The sequence below is a fragment of the Pan paniscus genome, chromosome 3, assembly GCF_029289425.2.
Source record: "Pan paniscus chromosome 3, NHGRI_mPanPan1-v2.0_pri, whole genome shotgun sequence".
Taxonomy (NCBI): domain Eukaryota; kingdom Metazoa; phylum Chordata; class Mammalia; order Primates; family Hominidae; genus Pan; species Pan paniscus.
In genome coordinates, this window is record NC_073252.2 from 100,753,943 (window position 1) to 100,775,785 (window position 21,843).

The 21,843-nt window shown below is 36.6% G+C and overlaps 1 protein-coding gene across 6 annotated transcripts in view; it reads right to left on the reverse strand.

Annotated features, from left to right (window-relative positions):
- MANBA (mannosidase beta) overlaps positions 1–21,843 on the reverse strand; it is a 129,515-nt gene that overhangs the window by 38,851 nt on the left and 68,821 nt on the right. For all 6 annotated transcript variants that reach the window (XM_003829957.6, XM_055111666.2, XM_003829958.6 and 3 more), the window contains 4 exons: positions 20,009–20,184; positions 18,987–19,097; positions 3,370–3,521; positions 734–851 (listed from right to left, as the gene is read on the reverse strand). In XM_003829957.6, the coding sequence (XP_003830005.3) occupies positions 734–851; positions 3,370–3,521; positions 18,987–19,097; positions 20,009–20,184 (557 nt within the window). The remainder of the gene's footprint in view (positions 1–733; positions 852–3,369; positions 3,522–18,986; positions 19,098–20,008; positions 20,185–21,843) is intronic.

A 21,843-nucleotide genomic window follows, 5' to 3' on the forward strand; every position in this document is an offset into this window, starting at 1 on the left:
ATAACAATATTAGGGCCAGGTACAGTGGCTCACACCTGTAATCTCACCACTTTGGGAGGCCGAGGCAGGTGGATCACCTGAGGTCAGGAGTTCAAGGCCAGCCTGGACAACACGGTGAAACCCCATCTCTACTAAAAATACAAAAATTAGCTGGATGCTAATTTACTAAAAATACAAAATTTAGCACATGCCTGTAATCCCAGCTGCTCCGGAGGTTGAGGCAGGAGAATCGCTTGAACCTGGGGTGGAGGAGGGTGCAGTAAGCTGAGATTGCACCACTGCACTCCAGCCTGGGCAACATTTTTAATTTTTAACAAATTAAAAATAAAAAATTAGAAAAAATTTAGAAAAACAATATGAAACACACCTTTTCTTTACTTAATTTTATTATTTTTCTTCTCTTTAGGTTTTGTCAGATCTCCTTTAAGTGTTTTAAATATTTTGTTTTCTTTTATATGCATACCTAAATATCACAAAGAAAATTATTTTAAAAGTAGGTATATGTATACTGGGATATAAATAATTTACATGATATCTATCATTTAAAAATAAATAATTATGGTAGTTGCTATCACCTATGGCTCTTGGTTTACAAGATTTATTTATTCCTATAGCCCCAAATGCAATATCATTCCTAGCTCTGAGACTGGGGCAATTGCATCATTCAGAACATTGGCAGTCAAACTGAGGATATAGTAACTTATCAATATATAAAATGCTATCAACTTCTCACCATTATTCCTAGTTCATCACAGAGTTCATAGAATTCATCCTGCTCATAAATTCCTCCTCCCCAAACCCGAAGAGTATTCATATTAGCATCCACAACAGACTGTAAAAGGAGCCGTAACCTGTAGAAGACATTTTAGAAACAAATCATAATTTGGGAAAAAAAACAGATTGTGACAGATAAACACATTTCTAATCTCTGTTAGAAAAACACACTCTAAAATCATGATGGTTTGGTTATAATGTAAATTAAAGAAAGTAAGATAAAATTATATACACATTAACTATAACCACATAAAACAAATAAACAGAAAAAGTATGGGTGATATCTTTACCTATTAAATTTTCAGTAACATTATTATACTCTTTTTAAAATTAAATTTATGTTTTATATTTAGTCTTATAAAAAATACAGTTGTAAGCCTTGGAAAGTATGCACTAATTTTATACAAACCCTCCAAACTATAAAACAAAATCAAGACTTGAGTATTAGTGCCTAGCACCCCTATCTCCTTTTATGCAATTTCTCCAGCCCAGTATTTCTTTCTCTAGTAAATTTCCTTTCTACTTTTTCCAATTCCTATTCACATTACCCTCAGGAAAATCTAGAAACTTACAGGCAGCTTGAGAGCATGTACCTTCCCTCCATTCCCAGAACAGTGCTCAAACCAAGTAACAGGCTGGGCAGACCCAGAGCACCGTGGGCTCAGCACAGGCACCACGGCAGGCTTACCAATTGGCCCAGCTGGGCTGAAGGACCACAGCCAACCCAGCCCCAGCTGGGAGGGGAGAGGAGCATTTGAAAAGGAAAAGATAGAGCCAATTATCCCGTGGCTGTGTCTGGAGAAGAATTTCATTTTCTTATGAAATCTAAAATAATATACACATTTTAAATTAAGAGGAAATTACAACTTTTGGAAAAAATCAGGGTTTAGTTACTGATGACATTTACATTCTAAACATCAAATAATATACTACAATGCACATTTATACATTTGTAAATATGCTAAAATATTATTTAATTTAGATAATATATAAGTTTGAATGTGTTTATTTTCATTTCATAAAGTTTATTTTCAGCATTGCAAAGATTTAAGTTTACAGATCCAATTAGGAAATATTATTTTCTTCCAAAGTTCTATTCCTTCAGTCTTGGAAAAACATTTTTTTTCCTAGATCTAGAACTTTTAAGATTATATTTTGTTTTTAAATAAATTGTATTGTGTATATTTAAGGTATATGACATAATGTTATGGGATATATATATAGATAGTTAAAAGGTTACTATAGTGAAACAAACCAACGTACTTACCATCCTACAACAGGGGTCCCAACCCCCAGGCCACGGACTGGACCATGGATCAGGTGGCACAGCAGGAGGTAAGCAGCTGGTGAGCAAGCATTACTACCTGACCTCCTGTCAGATCAGCGGCAGCATTAGATTCTCATAGGAGCAGGAACCCTATTGTGAACTGCGCATGCAAAGGATACAGGTTGCATGCTCCTTATGAGAATCTAATTCCTGATGTCTGAGGTAGAACAGTTTCATTCCAAAACTATCCCCTCATCCCCCACCCCCAATCTGTAGAAAAACTGTCTTCCATGAAACTGGTTATTGGTGCCAAAAAGGTTTGGGACTGCTGTCCTACATAGTTATCCACTCTTTTTTGCTTTTGTGGCACAAGTAGCTAAAATCTACTCACTTATTTACCATGAATCCTATAAATAGCACAATTTTTTTTAACCTATATTCCTAGTGCACATCAGATCTCTGGACTTGTTCTCTTGCATATCTGCTACATTGTATCCTCTGACCAACAGCTCCCAGTTTCCTCCCCACCCTCCCACAACTGCACCTCCACTACACACGAGAATTTGTTTAGTTCTTTTGTTGAGATAAAAGTAAAAGAATATGCAAATACCTTAGCATAGAAAGGTAAATATGGGGTTGGCCCGGTGGCTTACGCATGTAATCCCAACACTTTGGGAGGCTGAGGCAGGTGGATCATTTGAGGTCAGGAGTTCAAGACCAGCCTGGTCTACATAGTGAAACCCCATCTCTACTAAAAATACAAAAATTAGCTGGGCGGTAGTGGCCTGCACCTGTAATCCCAGCTACTTGGGAGGCTGAGGCAGGAGAATCGCTTGAGCCTGGGAGGCGGAGATTGCAGTGAGCTGAGATCACGCGACTGCACTCCAGCCTGGGCAACAGAGCAAGACTCCATCTCAAAAAAAAAAAAAAAGGTAAATATGTGTTCTTATCTTTCAAAACCATGCTCAAAACATTTAACGTATCATTTGAAAAGCTGCAAATAGTTGAATATAATATTTTTTTCGGGGACTATTCAAAATATAAATTACTCATTTTCTTATTTCTCCAGAATAAACATATAATAGTTTTCTAAAAATTGAATGGCTTCAACAGTCTCAAATAGTTTAGCTGTAAGACCACCTGTAACCCAGGAGAATGGAATATATAATTTTTAAAATCCTGTCCATTCTAAAATTTCCATCATCTAGAATTCTATACTACCTCTTAGTTCCTTGCCCAGAGACTAAAGAAAGTAAAAATGAGTAAACCTCAAGCTTTGCGGGACTGCTAATTAAAAGAAGAACAAGAAAGGAAAGACAATAACTTACAGCTCAGAGGTTACTCGGTCCTGGAATGAATCTGCTGGGATCCAGTTTGAGCCTTTTAGAAATATGGGAAATCCATTAATTTTGAAATAGAAACTCAAACCAGGAGACCCTTTTATAGGCTCTTCTATAAGTTCCACTGTCCTAAAATAAACCTGCAATGAACAGAATTAAATGATGAATATCAAATTTAAACATAAGCAAAATAGTTTTTTTTAAAAAAGAAGCAGACCTTTTTGAAAAACTACATTCAGTAGTTTAATGCTAATTTTCCTATTTACTATGAAGCACATAATGTGGAAATGCACATTTCAGGAATATACACATATAAATTATTGCTAGCATCCGTTATTTCTCTTTTAAAAGAGAAATATAGAAACCACTAAAGAGCTACTGTAGTCTTCCACATGAAATAGGCATTTGTGATAACATCAAAAAAGACAATTTGAAGATAACATTTCTAAATTAAAACAAAAACATGCTATTTCAAAAAAATAGAAAAAAATGCTGTCTTTGAAAAACACATTCTCATTTCAGTGTTGTTAAAAGGTAGCCAAACATGCATCTTAGAATCAAATGTTATAACTTAACAACTTTGTAATCTTAATAACACATTACCATAAAATCACTTTGTTTAATGGGTAATTTAATCCTAATTACACATTAAACTCAATGTTTGAGCATGCTCCGGTTTCTTGACTGGAGATGTACATGGTGTTCTAATGGAAGTAGATGCAGCAGGATCACGCAGTCTGTGCTATTGGTGCTCTGGAGAGGAAGCAGAGGCTCCATCCTAGTGACAGCCTAGCCAGGTTTTCCCCCAGTTAAGCATGGGCAGCAAGACCCCAGATAGAGAAGCTTTGACATTTTTATCAAAATCTTTATTCTTGCCAGCCATAAATTGGATCAAGTTTATATAAGATTTTATACCAATAAAGCCTAGCCTTAAGCCAAAAGCACACATTTCTCTAACTTAAAAAATCAGTGAATGAATTAGTCAAATTATTTCATGTAATAAAAGTGTCCACCATTCTCCTGCTTCCTGACTCCTGACTTTATTTATATGAAATGACAAAAGATCTCAGAATTAACTTTACAAGAAGATACAGAATATGTCCTGGATAAGGAGGATCTTGACACGCGATGATCACTCCTGCTTCAGGGTTGCAAAATGTCAAGAATGCACAGTGATTTTCAGAGGTGACTTTTAAAACACCATGATGGTGGGTTCCAATATCTAGAACAGTGCATGGTTCTTTAAGTGTGGCCTGGGGACTCCAGGAGGTCCGTTGGAGACTGTCAGTGTGTCCTTGACTTTACTTAGAGTAAAACTAAAACATTATTTGCCTTTATCTCTCTCAGTCTCTGAGTGTCAGTGGAATTTTCCAGAGACTACATGATGTGTGCCTACTTCATCACTCTGACAGCTAATGGAATGTGTGCTGTGTATTCCATTGTGATGTAGCTCTGCGGCAGAGGTTTATGGTATGAAGCAGTGCATTTTCAGAGATTAACTCAGTTTGTTCTCAGTACTTTTACTGTGCTCTTACTATTAATAGCTGTCTTTGATTATTCCTGCTGTAATCTCTGTACCCTCATTGTTGTTCAATAAATTCTTACTTTGAACCCCAAAGTTTCCCTTGCAACCTACACAGGAGCACAAAAGGAGTAGGTACTACTTATTCCTTTGTTTCACAGCAATATTTTTAAGTTTTCAAATAAAAACAAATTTTAATTTTAATTGAAACTCATTTTACACTTTAATAATATTTTATCTTGTTCTAAAAGAAAATTTATTTATAATACTTTTTTCTAATTTAGGGATGAATTGTCAAAATGGGATTAGAAGGCTTACCTTCTCACCAGCCTGGCCAACATGGTGAAATCCTATCTCTACTAAAAATACAAAAATTAGCTGGGTGTGGTGGTGTATGCCCATAATCCCAGCTACTTGGGAGGCTGAGGCAGGAGAATCACTTGAATCCGGGGGGCAGAGTTTGCAGTGAGCCAAGATTATGCCATTGCACTCCAGCCTGGGCTACAGAACAAGACTCCGTCTTGAAAAAAAAAAAGAAGGCTTACCTTCTCAACCTATAACTGCACTATCTGTCTATATCTGAGGATGCTGAAAAAAGTGAAACTGACATATCAGACAGTCTTTTGACTCATGGAAGGGAAGAATCTACTCTAAACAAACTGGGTAAAATTATGAATAAGAAGTGAAATTATGATGAAAGCCACCTTTCTCTTGACTTTATGGATGTTAATAACTTACCTTTTTGTGCGTTATGCAATGGAACATTTAAAAATAATATTTATGGTGCCAGTTAAGTTGTAGTGTCTCATTGAGACAAATCATTCACAGTATGAAGAAAAGAGAATTGAATATTTAAACTTATACATGATAAGCTCATTAAAAGTCAAACAGTGTTTATTACATCTTTTCAAACCAGACATGAAAAAACCCAGTGAAGCATCTTACAGGGTTAGTTATGCACCCCTGGCTGGAGAAGTACACATACTAGCTGAGAGATAGTTGTACTGTTGACATTGCAGAATGCTTACTAGATGAAAAGTTAGTCGAGGAAATAACAGCACTGCCACTTTGCAATGACAGAGTAACTCGTCCAATTAAGAGATTTGACTGCAATATGAAGACTGGCCTGATATCTCATCTGAAATAATCATACTTTTGCTTTACAAATGAGTGAATCTCCAGATGTAGATGGACTTGCCAGTTTGCCTGTATTTGTCTGTTATCAGCATGATAAATCATCAAAAAACTTCTTTTCTGTGAATTTTTGGCAACAATATACAAGAGGTGCTGAAATATTCAAAGTACTAAATAATTTTTTGAATAATATCCTGTAATTACTGTGTTAACATTTGCACTGACGTTACAAAAGCAGTGGTGGGTTAACACTGCCGGTGCCTTAGCAGGAATCAAGGCAGTAGCTCCAAACTGCTAGTAGTCGTTACATCTTTCACCTTCATGCATTAGCAGCAGGAAAATGAAAAAAACCAGTTTCACTTAAAACTGTCCTTGATAAAGCAGTAAACATTAATTTCATTAAATCCCAACCCTCAGTATGCATCATTTTAATATCCTGCATTATGAAATGAGCAATATCCATAAAGCACCATTCACAATAGATAGCTGGAGGAAAAGCCTCTGGGCCATTAATAGAGTTGCATGTAAGCTGAATTGGCCTTGTTCACGACACTCCATTTTTACTTGATAGAAGGACTGACAGACAAACGATGGTTATTCAGACTTGGATACCTGGCAGACATTCTCTAGAAAATGAATGGAGTGAGCCTATCATTTCAAGAAAAACAACTAGCAGTATTTGTGGCCAAGGATAAAATTCAAACTTTCAAGTAAAAATTGGGATTAGGGAAAACTTGTATCTACTACCTCACGGTAGTAGATACTACTTAAATACTTAAAAACTTTTTAGATGACATCAGTGGTGATATTAACAAATGTGATATTATAAAAGGAAATGTTTCAACATTTGGAAGATCTGTAACTCTCAAGAAACAAACATTTTCCAATAACCAATGCATTATATTACAATATCACGTAATATGGGTAAAGAATTCACACAAAGTGCAAGATAGACCAATGAATTTTAATGTAACAGAGAACAAAAAGTTTAAGAAACTATCATTTCTTAAAAGAAAACTATCATTGGTTAAAAGAAAATCCACAATTTATCTGAAAAGACTATTTTTTCCCTTTTCCAAGTACATCTGTGTGAGGTCAGATTTCCTTAATCTGTTTCAACCGAAAAAACATATTGCAAATTGACTGAAGGCAGATACAGATGAGAATCCCTATGTCTCCTACTAAACAAGACGTTAAAGTGACTTGCTAACATGTAAAACTGTCATTATTTCCATTGGTTTTTTTGGTCAATATATTTTTTATAAAATAAGTCATATATAAAAACAGTCATATGTGCCATGGTTTATTATGGTTATTTAAAATGAATAAGTAAATACTTAATTCTCAGTTTTAATATTTAATATGGTAAATATCGGTACATATAACCCATATAAACAAAAGCATGTTGGGGTTTTCAATAACTTTTGTAAGTATAATGCAGTGCTGAGTCCAGAAAAATTTGAGAATCACTACTGCAGAAAATAGAATTTATTTGTTTCTTAATATACATTAATGCTACAAATTGTATTAACTATACAACATAACATTTTCCAGAATATTTTTCCTTTCTGTGCAAATGTTCTTATAAAAAGACATCTCTCCCTATCCCCCAACTCTTGCAATAACAAGTTATGACTGGGGTGACAATAAACCCAAACCACCTGACAGTGCCTCAGAGGTGAAGTAGTAATTACCAGCCACCTTTCCCTCTGGGCATTCTTTCACAAGTGAAAGGCTCCCGCTTCTATGATAAGTGTCAGTAATTTTCCACGTCCTCTGGCAGTCTTGATAGTCACATAAAAGCCTTCTTCTACAACAGGTATTTTACTTCAGAGAAAATAATGGGTTCTAAAAGATTTCTTGAAAAGACCCTTGAGTAACACATATTTGCATCCAAAGTAAATATATAATCTTCATATGAGACTAAAATTTTTTAAACAGTCCAACAAAGCAAATTATTGTCTAACAGTAGGAAAAAGGTATAAATACCTAAGAAACTAAAAAATGTGTAAGTCAGGCAGTTAGAAAATTAAAAATTTTAACTTCTAAATTTTTATCTATTTTTGAAGTTTCTATTCCTCACTAGATCAGTGTTTTTACTAGCTTCAAAAAGATTTCATTTTCAAAATAGAAGGATTAACTTTAAAAGTGCAGGATAGTTGAATGCATTCTTTCAAACAAGAATTAAGGATATCTGAACTAAAGGGCCTAAGAGGTACGTGACTGATAAATACGGTACTCCTCAAATTTCTTTCTCTGGCAGACCAAACAGATGATATGTAATGAATCATTGATTCACAAACCCAAGGCTGCTTCTCAGCTGTTTGTATCAGATACTTAAAAAGCTGTAATAGCATCACTAGATTTTCAAAAGGGCAATTTTCTTCTTAAAAAGAAACCCACTTATTTCTAAACATTGTCAAATGTCAAACCTGCTAAAATCCTTTTACATGTATTTTAAGAGACAACCAAACACTGCATTTCTGTCTTTGTTCTGAAAGTGCTCCAGCATGTAAAAGTATTGAGAAAACAAGCTCTGGGTCTCCACAAATAGCTCTTGTCAAACAGGTCTGTGCAGGATGACACAAGAGACATTCTTTGTCGTGCCCTTGCAATTTGCAGACAGCACAACCAGAAGTTAACAGATTAACATTGACATCGGCACAGTTATGCATCCTTGTAGCCAGATGTGTATCTAGTATATCTGACACCAGATAGGATCACTTTTTAAGACCTCCTCTTCCATATGATAAAGTTATTTTCAATAGAAGTAATGAAATGAAATGAATAATGATAATGTCCAGAAAAGAATGTAGACATTAAAAATTTTCTTTCCCTGAACTTTGTATAATCATGCCAGTTTTTTAAAAAAGTAAAACAAATATTAGCGTACAAAAAAGGAAAAGTTAATAGATTCAAGTTTTGATTATATTAATATATTTAATAAAATTATAAACAAAGGGAATAACATATATAATGGTGTGCTATAGTAAGAAATAATAATATTTGCTATTTTCAGCCTTACCTTCTAAAAATCTGTCAACAACTTTCTCAAAATTGATCTTCTTTGGACATACATGTTCAAAAAAGGGTATAGCCAGCTCTTTTGATTTATTTGTCATAGCTGATGGAAAAACACCTTTTATTAATTTTAACTCAGAAATGTTCTTCCAGATGAGGCCAGAGATATGCAAATATTTTAGAAAAGTATTAAACATAATAAGTTTGGTAGAGATTCATAATAATCCCACATCACATTAAACTCCAAAAAAATGCAGTCATATCCATGCCTTTGTTCTTTTGACTTTCATTCAAACAACTTACAAATGCCTCTGAGGTATAAAAAAAAAAATCCCACTTCTCAAGTATTTCTTCTGTAAAATCAGAGAAAATGGCTAAATGATTGTGAACACAGATACTATTTGATTAATTGCTGTAGAACAAGTGTCCAGTTCTCAGGGACAACAATTGGGGCGTTTGGCATTGCTATGTGGATTTCTCTGAGCAATGGAAAACCAGCAACTCTTTGTTGTTTCTCCTGGCACTCTCCTTCAAAATTTGATTCTTTTTTCTATGTAAATGTTGATTTCCTTATATTTTGTTGTTGCACAGTAAATAGGCTTCACCAAAATTTCTGTGCACTTATCTTCAAAGAAGAATTTTAAAGTTTGGTATTTCACTGTACATTGTTCAAGATGGAGTCTATTTGCAAATATTTTTGTATCTGATTAATGTCATCTAAAACTATACCAGAAAAAAGATAATTCCAGAGAGAAAACCGCACACAGCAGAGAGAAATGTCTGAGCTGATTCACGTGTCCACATTTTCTTTGGATTACATGGTACTTCAGAGTTGAGATTAACTTTTCAAAATTTTTCTACTGTGGCCCAGCTTCATAATGAACCTTCCATCTTGTCTAGGAAAGCTTTTCTGCAGCTTTTCCCATCAATGAGGTGAGATGAGAAAGAATGAATACAATTTGTCCAAAGTTCTAAAAAAAAAAAATCACACAGGAAAAAAAAAGTTTCCAAAAAAGCAAATTCCACAAGGCTCAGAGAATAATTTCCAAGAGGCTGAAATAAAATTTTGGATTAATTTCTTTGATTTTTGCATGAACTCCACAGTGAATACTGGCCACATATGCAGCATCTTTTATCCTGGCCCATAGCAGAGGTTTATGAAATAATAATCCCATTCCTTGAAGCTATTTTCTGTGCATTCTGCAGCAGGTGTTCTGGAAATATGAGAATGACTCCTTTATCTCCATTCTACTACCTTCTCTATGACCAGTTCACACGTTTGATCTCTGTTTCCAGAAAGGTAAGAATGACTTCTTTATTTCCACTCTGCCACCTTCAATATAGGCCTATCTGACCAATTCACACATTTGATCTCTGTTTAAAGTATCCAGAGTGCTGTCAAAAAGAATTCCAGCCAGGCAGTGGCTCATGCCTATAACCTCAACACTTTGGGAGGCTGAAGTGGGAGGATTGCTTGAGGACAGGGGTGTGAGACCAGCCTGGGCAACATGGCAGGCTGTGTTGCAACACCCACTTAGTGTCTGCACCTAAGGCTAACTGCTCCCCATCTCTAGAAAAATAAAATAGGCAAGGCATGGTAGCATGTGCCTGTAGTAGTCCTAGCTACTCAGGAGGATAAGGTAGGAGGATCACTGGGGCCCAGAAGTTCAAAGCTGCAGTGAGCTATGAGCAGCCTGGGTGACAGAGTGAGCCCCTGTCTCTAAAAAGAACAAAATAATAATAATAATTCTAAAGTGTTTTTTTCGTATCTGCCACCCCCTACTAAAGCATACCACTGATGTCATGTTTTACTTTGACTCTTTCTTTAGTTTTAAAACAACAAATTTAAAAGAATAAATTTCAATTCTAAAGACACTATTAAAATTAGTAGAATATACTTCATACATGAACTAAAATATGCACTTACCAAGCAAAATATTACACATTACACCTCAGAGTCCATAGCTTTCTCAACTGTAAATTTAAAGCATAAAAATAACTCCAAGAGATCACATCGAATTGAAGTAACTTATGTTGAGTTTCTCCTTTTTTATAATCACTGTGCTATTGTTGTTTATTTCTAATCTGCAATGCTTTTAAATGCAGGCATGTATAGGACAGGGAATGGAGGCACAAACTGTGTTCAAAACAAGCTCATACAATTCCAAACTGTTATAAATTTGCTGTCAAAATGACTGTATGAAGCTGAATCTTCATGTATCCGGGAATGACTGTATAACTAAGAGTACTCCAGGCCAGGTGCAGTGGCTCACGCCTGTAATCCTAGCACTTTGGGAGGCAGAAGCGGGTGGATCACCTGAGGTCGGGAGTTTGAGACTAGCCTGACCAACATGGAGAAACCCCCATCTCTACTAAAAATACAAAAATTAGCCGGGCATGGTGGTGCGTGCCTGCAATCCCAGCTACTCAGGAGGCTGAGGCAGAATAATCGCTTGAACCTGGGAGGCAGAAGTTGCAGTGAGCCGAGATCACGCCATTGCACTCCAGCCTAGGTAAAAAAAGACAACTCTGTCTCAAAAAAAAAAAAAAAAAAAAAAAGTACTCCAAATTAACTTTCATGTAGAATATAATGTCTATTAGAGGACTGGTAATAAAAATGTGCCAAATCTAAGCATACATGTATATTATTAACATTCAAGAGTAACCAAACACATAGTTAAAACTTAGACCAACATATGATTGGTGGAGGGGGAGGGTAGGAGAAGTATTCTATCACTGGCATTATTTATTAATAGGATTGCCAGTATATAGTAATAATGAAAAACAGGCCAATCTATAGTCTACACACAATTCACCCACTTACTGTCTGCACCTAGGGCTAACTGCTCCCAAGGCCCACCTGGAGAAGTCACTGCCTATAGCCATCTTGGAAATATTTAATAAAACTTCTGACAAGAATAAGGCCAAAAGGACAGTGTACTGGGTTGAACAGTGTCCCCCTAAAATTCATGTCCACCCAAAAATACAACCTTATTTGGAAATAAAGTCTTCGCAAATATATTTAGTTTAGTTAAAATGAGGTCATACTGGGCCCTAACCCAATGGCTGGTGTAGTTATAAGAAAAGGAAACAAGAGACACACACAAGGAGAAAGCTATATGATGGTGGAGACAGAGATCAGAGTGATGCATCTACAAGCCAAGGATTGCCAGCAATGATGAGAAGCTGGAAGGGGCAAGGAAGAATTCTTTCCCAGAGCCTTCGGAAGGAACACAGCTCTGCCGACACCTTGATTTTGGACTCCAGCCTCCAAGACTGTGAGAAAATAAATTTTAAGATACTCAGTTTATAGTAATTTGTAATAATAGACCTAGAAACCTAATACAGAAAGAGACACACTTCATAATCTCTGTGCCCTCTCAATACAAAAATACACCTTGATTATTCCTAATTCCATATTCTTTGGCTATGTACTTTTAAGGTCTTTAGAGAGCCAAGAGTAGCACTTAGAAAAAATTCCACTAGTATTATGTTGGTTTTTTGCCCTGTGCAATTTGCAAAGATGAAGACAGGAATTTAAGAAACAAAGAACAAAGTGACATTAAAAAAGAAAAAAAAAACTGAAAAAGAAAAAAAAATCCCAATTGTTTTTCTAATTGGAGTAGCCATGGACAATCATTCACCTCCTCTGGCTTGGGAACTATGAAATACAAGTTTTAATTGATTGTAGAGTACTTATTATTACATCTATTTTCCTACAATAATTTAATTGGAGAATCTTGATCCCAGGAGCAAACGTACACAGCAACAGCCTTCTGCTGCTTTTAGCAAAACAATACCTTATACATAGAATACTTGGGAAATTCTTATAAAATAAATTAGGTGTAAGAGAAATATCAACTAATTGGTTTCCTGTTTTTCCATAAAGGCAAGCCATAATAAGCATTCAAAAATATGTATTAGTTCATTAAAACACGTTACCTAGTCAATTCAGTACAATCAATTAGTAGGATAAAAACACTCAGTTAACCTGGGCAGAAAATGGCAAAAACTGATTGGTCAGATTTTTTATTCCATTTACCCAGAGTATCCTCTACCATTCCCACTTATAGACAAAACTTTTTCTTTTGTTAAAAAATCAATTTGGTTTCCCAAACTGATAAAGCTAACTCTCCCAGACTCACATTCTAAGGTCCCTCAGGCAATGATTTATTTGGCAGAATTTATGATATCCCAACATTTATTTTTTATTTTGTTATTTATTAATGTTTAAATTGCCTGTTGATATTTTCCCTATATTACCTCCCTTCTTGCTTAAACCATTTGCCCCAATGTCACTCAACATAAGAAAATTCTCAGTCATCAAGATATTCTGCCATGTTCACAAAGAAATGTAGTCGGCCCTTTCCTCTCTCTCAAGTGTCTGCATTCTTTTCATGATTCCATACATTTCTGCTGTATGGGCTGCATTCAAAATCTGTAACTTCCCCAGGACCTTTTGTCTGAGTCAGATATGCTGCTGTCTCCTGATATACTCAGTTAAAAAAAAAAAAAAAATCCTAAACACGTTTCTAAGCTCAGTAGAAGAGGAGAGGCATGAAACAAAGATATAAAACTAAAGCAAGATGGATTTCAATGAGGTATATTTAAAACAGAATTATTTTTGCATAAAGCAAGCCCAGGGTAACAATAAACAAGAGCAATAGAGGTGAAATAAGGAGGGGCTGGTGATGAGAAAACAGTGTTCAATGTCCTGTCTGACACAGTACCAAGTGCTGGCGAGCATGAGGAGCCTAGGCAAGTCTCATATAACCACTTTGGATGGCAGTTTAGCATAATCTACAAAGCTGAACTCATGCATCCTCCATAATCATGCCATTCCACTCCCAGCAGACATGCCGTTGGGGGCATATGTGCTCCGAGTGTTATATCAGTAACGTTCACAGCAGCATTACTTGGAAGAGCCAAAACTGGCAACTACTCAAATTGCAACAGCAAAATGTGTAGTATAATAAAATTTTATACAACTTAAATAGACAAACTTACAGTTACACAGAACAATAAACAGCAGTCCCCCCTTATCTGCAGGGGATACGCTCCAAGACCCCCAGTAGGTGCCTGAAACTGCAGATAGTACCGAACCCCATATATACTATGACTTTTTCCATCTGATAAAGGAGAAGGCTGCTGAGCGACTAACAGGTGGATAATGTATACAGCAAGGATATGCTCAACAAAGCGATGATTCATGTCCTGGACAAGACAGGGCAGGACAGCACGAGATGCCATCATGCTACACAGAACAGTGAGCAATTTAAAACTCATGAATTGCTTATTTCTGGAGTTTTCCATTTACTATTTTCAGACCACAGTTGACCATGGGTAACTGAAACCACAGATAAGGAGGCACTACTGTACCTAAATGTCAAAAACATAATGCTGAGCCAAATTAGCCACACACTAAAAAATACATGCTATATGGTTCCATGTACATAAAATTCAAAAAGAGACAAAAGTAACCTAGTGATGGATGTCAGGATAGTGGATCTTTGGGAAGGAAACAGGGGTCATTACTGGGGAGGCTCGCAGAAGGGAGGGGAGAGTTTGAGGTGTGAAGTGCTAGTAATTAATGTTCTGTTTCTTGAACATGTTGACAGTTACCTGAGTGTTCATTTTCTCATAATTCATTAAGCTTTTCACTTATGGCTTGTGTATTTTTCTGTATGTGTTATATTTCACAATACATAAAAAATAAAATGTTGTTTGACCAAAACTCCCTAGCTTTCTTTCTCAGGCTTACTTTTTCACCCTAAAACTCCACTGACAAAAGTGTTTGCAAGTCTTATAGAAAGAAAATATACTTTAAATGGTCCTAGAGACCTTCAAAATTACCTCCATCCTCAAGCTGCATCCTTTCCTCCCATGTGTTATCTTTCACCACTATTACAACGAAAACAGAGCCCCCCATCCCAAAGTGAATCCATCCTCTTCTTATCTCCTACGTCCCAGAGACCTTGCCCTCTCAACTACCTCCCTGCTTTCTAACTCTTTTTAGTCTTTCCCTCGCTACTGGCCCCTTTCCATCAGGATTTTGCTGTTGCTTTCCATTCTCTTAATGGTATCCTTTTCTATGTTGAAATCATTGCAAACTTGTAATAAAGTTACAACAATAATACAAAGAACTCCTATATATAATACAAAGAATCCAGAGACCCCCCCCATTCAAGTTTTCATCAGTTGCCCCAATAACATTATGACAAAAAAGATCACTGCACTGCACCCAGTTCGTACATAGTCTCTTCCACTGTAGGACAGTTCCTCAATCTTTCCTTGACATTTTTGAAGATTATAGTAGATTGAAGACTGAAGACTGAAGGCCCTTGTGTCCTTTCAATGTGTCACATTATTATTGAGTACCTCCTTACTTCCTGGAACAGCAAGATATTTCAGGCTCCAGCTCGAGAATCAGTCATTTCTCCAAAGAGCCCTGATTGCTTTCAGCACAGAGTGGTATTCCAAATCAAGATATGGATCCTAAATCCACTCACTGCTACTAGAGAGCCACTCTTCCCAGGCGCTCTGAGAAAGGATTAGGAAATGTGTGAAAAGAGCTAGGAAATGTGTGTGTGTGTGTGTGTCTACCCACACATACACATGCATTTACAAAGACATTTATTTCTCTGTCTACACATACTGAAAATCATAACTTCATACTATTAGCTCCAATTTGAATCCACTGTAGCTTTCCCCCCTTCTATGTTGATACCACCTTTCTCCATTCATGAAAAGGCTGGCTTCCACCACTTCAATATATTTACTTATTTGTTCAGTTGCCTATGTGAAGCCAATCTGATCCCAACTGGCCACCATTACCACCTGGTCTAAGCATAGTTTCCAATCAGACACTTTCAGAAGAGTTGCCTATATTCACCGTCTTTACTTCCATACCTTGAGTCATTCCTCAACCCACTACAATTTGATTTCCATGCTGATCAAGGTGACCAGTAATCTCCTTGCCACCAAATCTAAAGAATCTTTCTCAATTCTTTTCTAACTTGAACTCCCTTGCAGCATTCAACACTCTGAACATTCTTTGCTTCTTAAAACACTCTTTCCCTCTGGTTTCTGTGACTCCCCACTCAAATTGGTTTTCCCTCCACCTCGTCAACCATTCCTTCTTAGATTCTTCTACTGGCTTCTCCCCAAACCCCAACCTTACTAATTATGACTGCCTGGGGTTCTGTCCTAGCTCTTTTCTCTGTGCCATCCCTGAGGTATTTCATCCGCTACCATGGCTACAATTATCTACATTCTGCTAACTTACACATCTATATCCTTAACCCACATGCAATCCCTAAGCTTAAGATCTATCTAATGAAACACCTATCAAATATTATTCCTTGGGTGTCTCTCAATCACCCCACACAAAACACATCTAACACTGAAATAATTTCCACCCAACCCTTTCCCCCAAACCTTCTCTTCTTTCTGAGTAATGTAACTCAATGAACAGAGTTGCCCTGCCTGTTCAGAGGCTGCCTGTTCAGCAGCCCAAACCAGCAGCTGAGGAACCATTCTTAACTCCTTCTTTTTTCCCACCCCCACATCATCAAGCCTGCTGAGGTTATATCCTAAATCTCTTTCAGATTTATTTTCTCAGCAGTTCTGTAGACCAACCAATCCTCATTTTTTGTCTGAATCACCACCACAGTCTTCTAACTGGTCCCCTACTCTTGCCATTCTTCCAATCTGATCTACACAATCTTTGTAAAATATGCATATAATCCTTACCCCCTCCTTAAAATCCTTCCAAGAATCCTGGCAGCACTCAGGACAGTGCTTCTTCCTTCACGTGGCTCACTAGGCCCTGCAGGACCTTGTCCTAGCTACTTTTACAACACCATCTCTTGTTCTTCAACTTCAAACTCAACCACAACTGCATTGAAATTTCTTTCACTTCTGCAAACACACAACATCCTTTCTAGTCCTTGGGCCTTCACGTTCTTTTCCCTCCGCCTCTTTGCTACATTACTTGGCCAAATTCTACTTATCCCTCAGGACACAGGCTCTGGGAATCTTCCCAGAATGCCCCTGCTCTGCACTTCCATGGCACTCTCTACATCTCTAGAGTGCTAATATATTCCAATGGCTCATTTAATGATTGAACTTCCCAATCAGATCATTAGTTCTACTAAGGTCTCAGAGAGAAACAGAAACAGTGTCTTATGTCACAGCTCTATCACCAGCACCTAGCAAAATAGCCAAAACACAGTAGGTGTGCCCTAAGTATTTACTGAATGAATCAGCCTCAAAAATAGCAACTCTACGGCAGCCACAGCCAAAGAGCACATTTCACACACATGCATTAACTCAAGGTGTGGGGCAGTTAAACATCCTCCTTCACTCCTGTTGCTGCTCGATTCAAAGGCTGGCATCTTTATGTGTAATGAACAATAATACAGTCATATTAGCCTGAATGTAAAAGAATTATTTCCCTTAGAAAAAGACAGAAGTTCCTCTTCTTTCTCTGTAGTAAGTTGGAATGACTCATTATTTTTTACATTTTCATGAAAACAACACACAACAAACTCACTGTGTGAGACAGCACACATCCTCTCAGCCAAGAGGGGTACGATAAGAGTGAATGCTTTGGCCCTTAAGACGGGTCCAGGATGTTCTCCCTGTACATAACTCTGTGCATGTGTGCGTGCGTGCGCACACACACACACACAAACACACATACACTCTCTTCCCCTCTCACACACACATACACACTCTCTCTCCCCTCCCCCCTTACACACACACACACACACACACATTCACAGTGTCTCAGAAAATACACAGCATGATTGAACAAAAGAAAAACAGAAAATGTACTCCTGAAGGGCATATCTCCATCCTCAGCATGTTGTCTGGCCCACAGGAGAGGAAATACCAAATGTAAGAGGTGACACCAGCCAACTGTAAACACCGAAGCTGGTGTCTGGGAGAGGAGGAGATCTTTGAAGATGGTTAATACCATTTCTACTAACTATATGCCATGACTCTTATAAGCCAGATCCAAGCCATCTCGTTCTTATTGTCCCTATTTTACATATTTTGAGATTAAGTAAGTAGCCTATAGCTAATAAATAACAAAGTGCAGTTCTTTCCAATTCCTAGTGCTATATCCTAAAATGGGTAAAACTGAAAAATCAGAAAACACCAGTAGAAGCACCTTATTCAGAAAAATGAAGAAGAATGTCAGAGGAAATAAATAAAAGTTAAAAATGGTTGGTTCTGGGGAGTAGGAAGTAAGAATAGGAAGTGATGGGCAAGAGGTCTTATTTTTCATATAAACTTACTAGTAATATTTGAGTTTTAAAATTACACATGTATTATTTTGATATAAGGTACAATTTTAAATCATAGCAGGAGACTACTTATTGACAAAATAATATCTAAAGTATGATCCATTTAAAAATATAAGGCCGGGCGCAGTGGCTCACGCCTGTAATCCCAGCACTCTGGGAGGCCAAGGCAGTAGATCACTTGATATCAGGAATTCAAGACCAGCCTGGTCAACATGGTGAAACCCCATCTCTACTAAAAATACAAAAGTTAGCTGGGCGTGGTGGCGGGTGCCTGTAATCCCAGCTACTTGGGAGACTGAGGCAGGAGAATTGCTTGAACCCAGGAGGTGGAGGTTGCAGTGAGCCAAGATTGCACCATTGCACTCCAGCCTGAGTGACAGAGCAAGACTCTGTCTCAAAAAAAAAAATATATATATATATGTGTGTGTGTATATATATGTATGTATATATACACACATAGAGAGAGAAGCTTTTGAATGCTGTTACTAAAGATGATCTCTGATGGGTGGGGACACAAGAGTTTTGACGGTTTCTTCTTTTCCCATGAAGATCTGTATTACTATTTTTAAAAGAAATAAAATTATTTCACAAAATATTTTAAATTACTTACTTACCTTAGCTGATTTTTCAATATTTAAGCCTCCATCCAGTTCAAAAAGAACAGTCATGTTGTACCCAGTCTGGTTTCCATGTCCATGAGGCCACCAAGTTTCTACAGTAATATTCTTTTAAGAAAATTAAAAAGTCACTCTAATATGTCATATTTTCAGCAAAAAAGGCTCAAAGCATTACATCAATTTCTCAAATAGTCAAGTACAAAACTCTAGGTTCTAAAACAATGTAAGTCTCCCTACCTATATGATGCCCAATCAGACCAATTCATTGATAATATTTAAAAATCAGCATGCTGGGAATCTAGCATGGATCAATACATCAAAAGCAAAAGGAAAGAACAGAATAACATGAGTGTTCAGAAAAACAACTCTCCCTATCCCTAACACCGAGCTTACATTTATTCCACATTCTTAACACTTAAAATGGGACTCTGAAGTTGACTCTTCTTTCAAGCCAAAAACTAAAAATCATTTTGAGTTCTTACTTTATCTCAACAGCTACTGAATGTTATTTTGCTCCACCTTTTTCAGTACACAATTATCAATTAGAGGAATAGAAAAAAGAAAAAGAAAAGATAAAAATAATCCGTTCTACCTTGATATATGAAAGACCATGAGTTTAGAATTAAAATTATGCATGTAGAATAAGTATCAATAATCAAAATAATTGACAAGTATCAAAAATAACCACTGCTATTTAAATATAATCCATAGAATGTATTTTGGCTTTAGGATACTACAAATACTACAGAAAATTAAAATACAATGATAAAAATAAAATGAGAGAAAGAATTGCCAAATTAATAATATATTCTCTATTTTCTTAATCTTAAAGTTTGGGAAAATCATTCTTTAGCTCATACTCACAGAAAATATATGAGAGACTAAAATAGAGAAGAAAATGACAAATATAAGCAGAGAAAGTAGAATTTTCTTTCATACTTAGTCCCTCCTTTCTAATCATTTCTTTAGCACAGGTATTGCTTTTCATCCAGTGCTTCTCAGGAAGTACCATCATTTACCTTGCTAATGTTCACAAATAGCTCAACAATCCTTTTCCCAGGTTGAAGTTCAATGCTGTATGTCTGTTGTGTTTGCAACTTAGGGATGGCTACGATCACCTGACCACCAACTGGCTTTGAGCTGACAACATCAAATGTAGACTCTATTTCCAGATTCCACTCCTGGGCACTCTTATCTAAAATATAAAAAGAAAAAGAAATATATATATATATATATATATATATATATATATATATATAAAATATGCTAAGCATTATCACTGCATTTCTCAGGATTCATTGAAGGTAAGACTAAAGCAGCTTCAAACCCAGTACGTGCTCCACAATGCTGTCATAATCAAAACTTCGTGGAAATTTTCTTTTAATCTTTAGTTTAATCCTTCATTCTGAAGAAGAATAACAAAAATGATATATTTTACATAGACTTCCACTCTAAAAATGTTATGATTGTAAGTCATAAAAACTTTATGGAGCATAAACAGAAAATGACAAATGGAAAGATAAAATAAATTTTCCAAGAATAATACACATTTGTTCCTTTTTAATTAAGTAAAAATACTTTATAAAGTAAAAAGTAATAGTATTTTACTTTATAATGTAAATGGGTTTCAAAGTTATGTAATAAGGTATAAATTTATATGTATTAAAATTAATCAAATGTGAAAAAATAAAGTTATACTTTAAATGTAGATAATTTATCCAAAAAATATTTCCTGAGGACTTTCTATGTGCCATATACTCCGCTAAGTGATGGGAATTAAATGGTGACCAGGATAAACATGGCCCCTACTCTCATGAACTAAAAGTCTATAGACAAATTCAAAAGCATAATAATATCAGGACAGGAGAAATAAAAGGTTGTCCTGAGAAATAAAAACAGGACATCAGAAAGCACAGCTAATACAGAGAGGGTGAAGGAAGGCTTTCTCTCTTTTCTTTTTCTTTTTTCTTTTTTTTTTTTTTTTGACACAGGTTCTCACTCTGTTGCCCCGGGAGTCGCACAATCATAGCTCACTGTAGCTTTGAACTCCTGGGCTCAAGCAATCCTCCTGCCTCAGACTTCTGAGCAGCTGGCACTATAGGCATGTGCCACCCACCTAGCTAATTTTCTTTTTACTTTTTGTAAAGATGAGGTCTCACTTTGTTGTCCAGGTTAGTCTTGAACTCCTGGCCTCAAGCAATCCTCCAGCCTCCACCTCCCAAAGCACTGGGATTATAGGCATGAGCCACCATGCCTGGCCAAGGAATGCTTTCATTAGAAAGTGGTATCTAGCTGAGACCAGAAGGATGCCTCAGCTAAGTACAGAGGAAGATGATAAGGATTCTGGGCACAGAGAAGCATGTGAAGAAGGCCCATGAGTGAGACAGCAATGCCATAACAAGGAAAACAAGGAACTTGGGCAATAACAAAATTGATGAGGGGGTCAGCATAATTGAAAAGTTGAGCACAGTCCAAATGACACTGGGTCTTTTCGAACAGGTAAGGAGTCTGGCAATTTCACCCCAGATCAATGCGGAGTCATTGAAGATTTTTCATCAAAGAGCATGACCAGATCTGCATTTTATAAGAATTGCTAAGGGTCCCAGCACAGTGATATACAAGGATGAATATGAAAGAAGCAGAAAGATATAAAATCTCTCTGTGTACAAAAAGCCCCAGAAAATGCCACTTGGAAAAGCCAGGAACAGAGAGGAGGCAAAGAAGAGTGTTGATCAGAAAGAAGAGAAAACAAGACCGAAGAGGAGAGTTATAGGGAAAGAAGAAAGATGAGGGATGAACTTTGGGTGCAGAGTTTGGGGTTGTCAGAATGTTTCGAAGAGGTTTTGAAGTAGAG